General features: G+C 45.0%; 1 protein-coding gene across 1 annotated transcript; it reads right to left on the bottom strand.

The window, feature by feature from the left end:
• Positions 1-1,174: 1,174 nt before the first annotated feature.
• Positions 1,175-8,899, bottom strand: LOC139076367 (uncharacterized). Its single transcript, XM_070578538.1, has 4 exons — positions 8,840-8,899; positions 7,979-8,634; positions 6,145-6,217; positions 1,175-2,075 (listed from the first exon to the last, which is right to left on the bottom strand). Exons 1-4 carry the CDS (start codon positions 8,897-8,899, stop codon positions 2,007-2,009), a joined length of 858 nt encoding a protein of 285 aa, XP_070434639.1. The 3' UTR covers positions 1,175-2,006.
• Positions 8,900-9,278: the final 379 nt, after the last annotated feature.

The following is a 9,278-nucleotide window of genomic DNA, read 5'->3' as shown; positions in this document are numbered from 1 at the left end:
TAGATCTCAACTAAGTAAAGAGTGATTTCATTACCAGGGCAATTTAAGAACCTTTCAATGTCTTTTAGTCTATTTAAATCAACATTATCATTGTATCCATTAAAAATTTCATAGTATACAACTTACAAACATGTGAACAGGGACACATTCATTTTCTCTATTAAGTGAACATGCTCCAAAATTTAGGCCTCTGGTGTTAAGTAATCATGCAGCTTTGCAATTAAGAATGGAGACACTGCATCGGACATTTGATCAGGTACCCTTCAGTACCAACCTCAAGTTTTTGTTCTTTACCTACATGTCATGTTGGCTACATGCCCCATTAATGACAACCTGCATTTTAGTTGGCATTTACCCTTTTTAAGTACTCAAAACTGCAGAAGACTAAATTGTTGCTTCAGAGTTGCTTTACTGGCCACAAGTACAACTTAGTACCTTTTTATAAAAATATTTACTAAGTTTTTTGAACACTCAGAAATTGCTGAATTCATCTCAATTTGTTTCAAATACAGTACAGGTCCATTAAGAAACGTCAACAAATATTTCGGTATTTATTGAAAACTGTTAAGATACTTCACACTTCGGTTTCCCCTTAAACTTTAATGTATCAATAGGTAAAAAAAACCTTAACGTGTACAATATCCCAGTAAGAACCAAACAGAGCTGCCTTAGACTTGACTAAATTAGTCAACTCTCAGCTGACTGGATTTTAAGTGCCCATGATCTATAATTCAAAATAAACAAACAGTTTATACATGGAGCCCTTATCAGATTTTAAGTTAATATACAGAAAGCGAAATCAATCTCCAAATTAAGTAAGTTCAAGTGTGATTTGAACAACTGTCAGATTCAAAATAGTAGGTAAAGCATACCCTTTTTTATATATAGTGACTATGGACACAAGTTCAGAGTCCATTTACCAGTTTTATATTCTTCTTGTAAATAAATTTTGCTGATCTCATTTTCTCATCTGTAAAATTAGGATACAAATACAGATGGCACAGATACCGAAGTAAAATAATACAGGTCACTCACTCATGTACCTGACCCCAGTTCCCTAATTACCTCAATTAACAAGCAAAGATGTTTAGATCATTTACAGGAAAAAAATACCAAAAAACCCACAAAGAAACAAACAGAAAAACCCCACCAGAAAAACTGCCACAACTAAGAATAACTTTAAGACTTTTATTTCAATATGCTCATTCTGGACAATTTCTTAACAAGCAGTTTTAAAATGCATATTTATTTACATTAAATGCACTAAAACAACTCAAACAGCATAACTAAATTGCAGATACAAAAGCAGGTATCTCTGGGAGCCAGCCCCATGGCTGAGTGCTTAAGTTTGTACGCTCCGCTTCAGCGGCCCAGGGGAAACTGGTTCAGATCCTGGGCGCAGACATGGCACCGCTCATCAAGCCACGCTGAGGCGGCGTCCCACATGCCACAACTAGAAGGACCCACAACCAAAAATACACAGCTTTGTACTGGGAGGCTTTGGGAGAAAAAGGAAAAATAAAATCTTCAAAAAGAAAAAAGTAGGCATCTCTGAATGCTATGTCTGTGTTCAAATTATTGGAAAAACAAAACTAAACCTTCTTTAACAATTTTTCTGTGGTCTTCAAATTCATGGGAGACATATCCATCCTGGTTATTCTTCAAAGTTCACTAAAAATATTACATTCTGAACTTACCAAACAGAAAACTACATTAATTCAGACTTTGAGCGCAATGTAAACTGTAAAACAACCTCTAAAGCAAAGAACAATGTGTGAAGTCTCAAGTAGGCATGATGATCTCATTTCCAGTCAGACACCAAAAAGTGGCCTTTACACTGAGCTCTTCTTACCTTTAGTGCTCAGCTCAGACATTCCTAGTTCTCTAACAGACAAATTACACCGGGTTGTCAATTACGGAAAATGGTATTTCATTAAATACATAATAAACTTCAATGTCTCACTGAATTGATCTCCAGGCAGTTGCAGGTTGCATTTTGTCAGGAATCATTCTGTAGGGCTCTTCAAACTACAGGAAAAACCCAAGTCTGGCTTGCTCTGCTTAGATAGGTTTGCCTGTAAAACAAAGATCTCAAAGTTTTTAGTAAAATCACCAATATTTTGCAAGCAGTTTTGAAAAAGAATAATTTGTAAATCCTTTAAGTTCTTTCCTTTTAAACAGACTAGAGAATTGTACATACATAACATGCAAAAGAATGAAGTTAAATTTTTCCTAAAAATAGTTGTTGAAGGCCACCAAACCTGAAGTGACAGCACTCTAAGTCATAAGCAATTTCAGGGTTAAAACACAGAAAAAAGGTCCAAACTGTTCTTTCCAAGGTCAATTAGAGATGAAACAATTATCAGCAACAATCAACTTGTTCACTTATTTGTATCTCAAAATAGCGAAACTAATGTCAACCTTTATTTGCCTCGTGAGCCCCCTCCTCGAGGGGCCATTGTGTACACTGCACGACCACCCGCCCGCTAGGGATGGCAAAGATGGGGATTTGAAACTCTGGAGAAAACAAAATAAAGACAACAGTGATAAAAAATATTACAAGACGAAGCCTTACTTCATCCAGGCAACAAATCAGTTGAGAACTAACCTACATGGCTTTTTTTTAGTGCTACTTGAAAACTATGTTGTCATGCCTAAGAAAATCTTAACAGAAGCAAGAACATAAAAACTGCCACACATTTTAAAGCCAGATACAAGTGAAATGCAAGTCTTACTAAACCCTATATACAACACCAGCCCCCACTGTCAACCCCACAATAAACCACACACATTTATTAGTTTGTTTACTAGATACAAGTCCCATGTAAAGTCCAACTAAGTTCTCAACACAAGTACCACAGAGATTCACTATCTAGGGGGTGAGAGTTAACCATTTTTCTTAAGATTTTGTTATTAACATTTATTTGACTTACGTTTTAGCATCTTAAATTAACTGGCAGGTTTCTTATCATTTCCACTTCAAAGAATAATGCAAGAGTATTTCCCCAAAAGCTTTCATGGTTTGACAGATGTAAACATCACTTTTCTCACTTATAACCACAGTGCACCATTTTGCAGACTACTGTAAGCGATGCTAACACTGAGACTTTTGACATTAGTTTAAAGCCATGTTTGTCATTAAATAACCAAAACAAAACAATTTTTAGGTTTCCTTCAATTCAAAAGGTTTAAGAACTCAAACTAAAGGACAATTAGATTTTCATTCTATAAATCACTACATAATCCTTAATATTTTCTCATTCTGAAAATTCACCTTTTAATCAACTCCAGAACTGTGAAACTCTTACCTTTTTATTCAGGGAATCCATAATTGAACTCCTTAAATTTCTCAAAGAAGGGATACATTAGAGGTTAAACTTTTGTTAGAGTTCACATAACATAGTTAAAAAATGTTTTTCAAATTTATCAGGTGGTATACTAAATAAGGCTATGGAAATTTCCTGTTACTAAGATAGCATCTTTCCTCCAAAATTCTACTTGAGTCCAATTTAACAAGTGATCCTTTTAAATCTGATCATTCTTAAGTTAACCCACATTTTTATATATATGTGAAACCCAGGCTAGAGACAAAACACAATAAAAGGCAGAAACGTTGGAAAAAATACTGTAACTGCCATTTCTTAGGTTCCACTCCAGTGACCTAAGTCACATAAGCCTAGAACCAACTGTCATTGTTGCGAAAGTAGTTTCTGAAGACACCAGGAACACTCTTGGCATTAGAGATGTGAACATATACACGTATCTATCACTTCATTTATCGTCGGCATGCCTTGTTTTCTTTTCAACTTCTATTTTTTAAGTTCCAGAAAGCTAAGAACAGTCTACAGATCACTAACAGTTTACACATCATTAACAATGACTATGAAAACTAGTACATAACCAGTTAACAGTTACACATCAAGAACACCAGTACTGGTAAAATAGTTATCTGTTTACTAGAAACAAAAGACAACCTCCCCTCCCATTATCTAAATTCCATGCTTTAAAAGAAAAAGAAAAAAAAAGCTTAAAAGCTTTCTTTACACATTGCTTTAAACAGAATAGCATTTTCACCAGATTTAAATACTTTAACAATGTACAAGTAACATAACTCACTACCTTTCAGATTAAGTAAAACATCAGGTCCAAAAAAAGCAAATCCTTAAACTTTACAGATTATCATCATGCATTTATTAACGTACATTTCCTTTACAGACACAATCATAATAGAATACTTGATTATCAAATTAATCTAATTCAACCAAAAATACAGTAAAATCTTAATAGTCAAATCTGACATGCAACCTTAGAAGCAGAATGTTTTAGAACAAAAATATGACAACAATTTCAAGGAACAAAAAGTTGTATGAATTTTACACTGACAAAGTAATTAAAATTACAAAGATTTGTATTCATATACTTCATATCTCTGGAACATTTAAAAGTGGAAGGTGAATCTTCAGTAATATTTAATTTTCAAAATCTTCTGGTCACAATCCCCACCAAACTCAACAGGCCGGGACAAGTGCAATACCATACAGAAACACAGCATTGCAACCGATCCCAACCTGTGTAGAAAGGGGTTTGATTTTCCCTTACTTTTCTACAGACTTTTCACTACCACAGTCAGTTTTGCATGGATTTGCACAGCAGAACATCACACAGCTGGATGCAAACCTGCAAAACTAACCATAGAACAGTGTTCAGTAACTGGACAGTTTGACTGGGCGACAGGCCGAGGCTGGAGTTCTACAGCTAGCAGTACTTTAAGTGCTCATAATGCAGTAGATAACTAAACACTACCTGCACTATAAGCACTTTAGTGCTACAGAAGCTGTCACCATCAGATACACCAGGCAGATTCTACATCGACACAATAAAAGTACACAAAATTAGTAAAAATCACTTGAAGGAAATAGCAGGCCACCATCAGTTTTGCATAGATTTGCACAACTACATTCTTCTTGTAGTGCAACTATGCAAAACTAACAGAAGACTGCAAACAAAAAGTTATCAAAACACCTATATACTTGCTTGGCTTGGATTATTGGATGAAAACATAACTTCTTATGCCAGAAGGAGCACTTAGGGCAGTAGATGCTAATCTACTTCACTATCTGCACTAGATGCACCTTAGAACAAAAAGCACTCAACACCAGCAGGCCCTGCGCTTTAAAGCCCCCCTTGGCTCCCCGAGGCAGCTGTCACCATAATGCTACAAGTGCCTTCACTGCAGTAGATGCACATATATCACTACCTGCACTGTAAGCACTTTGACATTATTCTGACTGGTCACAATCTTCAGGTTTACAAGGTGAAGTTCTCTTTATTCCTGCTAAATTTGAAATAAATAATTAGACAGAATAACACCTCAAACTCTAACAGCTATAAAACATACAAAATCCAGCATAATGCCTAATGGTGGAAAACGAAATGAGTTTAATTATCTCAAACCTGCAAGTTCCATTTAGAAGCACATTTAGACATTAAAATTGGAAGAAAAACCTTTTTCATAAGACAACCATAACTAACCATCGTCCTAACACTGTAAGAGAAGTGGTGGCTCTTCCTTTGCCTGGCCATTTCCAAAGGCATGACTTAAAAAGTCAAAATCAGACTGCATTATGAATGAGAACTACTGCATTAACAGGGCAATTTGACTCAAGTACCTTTTAGAGGAAATCTTCACTTCCACGTGGCAAAACATTTTCCTTTTCTTCCGGTTTCCAATTAGCAAATACTTGGTAAATTGATTAATAAAATTACTCTTCAGACTACATTTCAAGCATATCGACTGGTCGTAGAACTTAAAATATCCTGCTTAAATTATTTTAAACCTTAAAAACATACTGCAAATCAGATCTATTTTATTGCCCAATTGAAAGCAGTTCTAAAATTACATTTTGTAAACTGTGCATCAGTTTCTAAAGATGCATAAGGATATTTGCATTGTACTTTCACTAACTTAAAAATTAGCTGACCCATACAGAGTTAATTTTCTAGAAAAGGTAAATGGACAAAGTACAATATACCTATTTCACTCTTTGAAAACCCAATCCCACCTTATTTATTCAAGTAAAAGATTAAAGTCAAGAGAAATTTGTTTTTAAGAAAAGTTAACAAAGAAAATTAAAATACACTTACCCACTCAGGAAAACTTCCTTCCCAGCAAGGATCCTTAGAAAAGCTTTTGGTGCAGTTAGGTCCACGTGTATGACTAGGATGGGGGAGGGGGAAATAAGGAAAAAAAGACAAACACATTTGCTCAAAATTACTTCGACCCTACAAATTCACATTTGAAATTTTCTTTCCCAACCCCCTTATATTAATTCATTACAATCATTTGCAAAACCGAGGATAACCTAGCCAGGCAGTACTAGCAAGGTTTAAAACACCAACAATGTATGGGTGAAAACGTCTAAGAGAATAAAGTTTAAAAAAACCCACAGGCATTAAATTCTTGTCTTATGTAAAAAGATCCTGAAATACTCGAACATGGTCAACAGCAATCGTTAACTCTGCTGTACAGCTCCTGTGCCAGCGAAGAGCAGCAGCAAAGGGACTATTCTTCACCACCCCTCCCCCAATGAAGACCTCGTGGCTGCAAGCCGGGATAAAGAGTTGTTTCCCCAACTGATGTGGTCCGGATGGCATATTGCTAATCTGGGTCTTTTTTTTGGTGATACTGCAGAAACCAGCCCGCCGTCTCCAGTTCCCGTCCCCTTTGCTCCGACTTAGGAACAGAAAAGGGGGCAGGAACAACCGAGACTGTAAAGTGCCCGCCACGCTCATGGAGCCCGGGCCGGCAGCACATGTCGCACAAGGGGGCGCGCGGCCCTGCGGCTCCCCGCGCTGCCGCCAGGGGGCGATGGGTCAGAGCTGGGCCCTGCTGGACGCGGCAACCTCCCCCCACCCGTTTCCCGGCGGCAGCCGCGCGGCGACCGGCGGCGCCGAGGCCCGAGCGCGGCGGGGACGCGGGCGCGCCGCCCCTCCTTTGTGTCCCCCAGCCCCCCCGCGCCCGGCCCAGAGGGGCGGAGGCTCCGCGACTGCGGTGCCCGTCGCACGCGGCCCGAGGCCTAAGCCGGGAACAATCGGCCGCGGCGCGCAGTCGCCGCCATGTCCCCCGCCCTCACCCCGCGCAGCCCGCCCCGCAGGAACATGGCGGCGCGGCCGCCGCTCCCGCCGAGCCGGCCCGGCCCTCCCGCGCCGCGCTCCCGGCCGGTGGGCGGCCGAAGGCGCCTCCACGCCGCCGCCGAGGCCGCCCAGGCCTGCTCCGCGGGCCGCGGATCGGGAAGTTGCGCGCCCCGCCCGAGGGCTGCCCACGCGGGTAACAAAGCCCACGCGGGGTGGGGGTGGCGCCCAGGCCGCGACGCCCCGAGCTCCCGCGCCCGCCGCCGCCCGCCCGCGCACAAAGTTTGGGGGCCGCGGGCTCCCGCCCCCGCCGCGCCGCCCGCCGGCGCGCAGGTACCTCGTGGGCGCGCCCCCTCCCGGCCCGCGGCCTGCCCCATGTGCTGCCGCCGCCGCCGCTTTGTTCTGGAGGCGCTTTAACTCTCGCCCCCGAGAGAAAGTTTCCCTGCCGGGGCCCCCGCGTCCCGCGTGCACCCCGAGCCTGGAGGGGGCGCGGGCCTCGCGCGTCTCCTCCTCGAGGGGCCATTGTGTGCGCCGCGCGCCCGCCCGGCCGCCCGCCGGGCCGGCCCAGGCAGGGTCCGCGCGGGGCCGGGTGCGGCCGCCGCCCCCTCCCACTCGCCCGGCCGCCGCGGCCCTGCCCCTCGGCCCGCCCGCGTGCGAGCCAGGGGGCAGCAAGCCGCGGCCGCCGCAGGCAGGGCGGCCAACGGCCCGAGACCCGCCCCGGCCCCCGGCCACGCCGCCGCCGCCACGCCGCCCCGGGCCGCTCCGCTCCGCCCCGCCCGGCCGCCCTCCGGCCCCGGGCCGCACACAACAGGTTTCCCTCCGTCGGCGGAGGGGCGGGCAGACTCACCGGGAGGAGTAGCTGCCACCATCTTCGCCTCGCCCGCCGCGGGCTCTCGCTCCCGCCTCCCCACCCGCCTCCGTTTTACTACGACCGGAGGCCCCAGGCCGGGGGTGCGGCCGGCCGGCCGGCCCGCCCCGCGGAGGGGCTTCGCGAGGCGCGCGAGCAGCGGCGGCGCGGCGGGGGTCGTCCCCACCCCCTCGGCCTCGCCCGAGGGCGCGAAGTGGCGCGAAGGCGCAGGTCAGGCGGCGGCGGCGGCACCTCGAAGGACCATGTGGGTGAATGAAGGGCGGCGGCTCCCGCCTCAACGTAAATACGGACAAGCCCCACTCCCTCATTAGCATAAAAAACAAAGTACTTCCGACCTCCCCGCCCGCCCGCCAATCACCGCAGGCCCCGCCCACGGCGCTCGGGCTGGGCGGCCGGGAGAGCGGGAGCCGGGAGCCGCTCGCGGCGCCGCGCTGCCTTCCCCGGGCCGGGCCGCGCTGCCCCGCCGCCTGCCCGCCCACGGCCGCCCGCCTCGCGGAGCGCCTGGCCCGGGCACCCCGCGCCACGCCTCCGGCACGCCCTCCGTTAACTAGCTCTGCGCGCGTGCGGACCCCCGCGCGTCGCACACCCTCCTGGAAGCGCACGCTTCCTGCGGCTTCCTGAGAGCCCTGCTCTCCCTGGGACTCGACGTATACGCGATGTGATTACTGTGTATTACTTTCCTTGCCTGGATGGGTCTCGGTGGTAATTAGGGGCCTGCCTCCTGCCAACATGAACCAAAGATAAGTAAAATCCAGTGACTTACTCTCTCATCGAAACAGGATTACTCAGTGCAAAGATCGTTTTAGACACAGAGATAAATGCATTACACCCGAGACTTACGAATGCACAAATCGTTGAAATTTGTTTCCTTAACCCGGCCGTGTGAAAACCAAAACGCATGCCCGAGCAGAGGTTTCACAGCTACGGTACCTGATCCTCCTCCCATACCCCGCTGCATTTAGCAAGAACTCTCGCCTCTCCTGTAGAAATAGAGGTCGGAAAGAACCACATAAACAACCACACAGCTAAGAGAAGGAGCCCACTCAGGAGTACCTCCCTCAATACATTGTGGTTTAGGAAATTCCACAATTCTCAGAAACATAATTGTTCAAAGAAGTGAGGATTCATAACATTTACAACAAATACAGTAATTTTAAATTGGTTTAAATAATCCAGTAAGTATTTTTTGGAAAGCACATACCACTATTTCGTGATTTTACAAGTCAACTGTGAAAAACATATTACCAGAAGATGTCTATAATGTCCAAATGCTAAAATT

The sequence above is a fragment of the Equus przewalskii genome, chromosome 16 (genome assembly GCF_037783145.1).
Source record: "Equus przewalskii isolate Varuska chromosome 16, EquPr2, whole genome shotgun sequence".
NCBI classification, from domain to species: domain Eukaryota; kingdom Metazoa; phylum Chordata; class Mammalia; order Perissodactyla; family Equidae; genus Equus; species Equus przewalskii.
The sequence above is the reverse complement of the archived record's forward strand: the minus strand, read 5'-3'. Positions and strand labels throughout refer to the sequence as shown.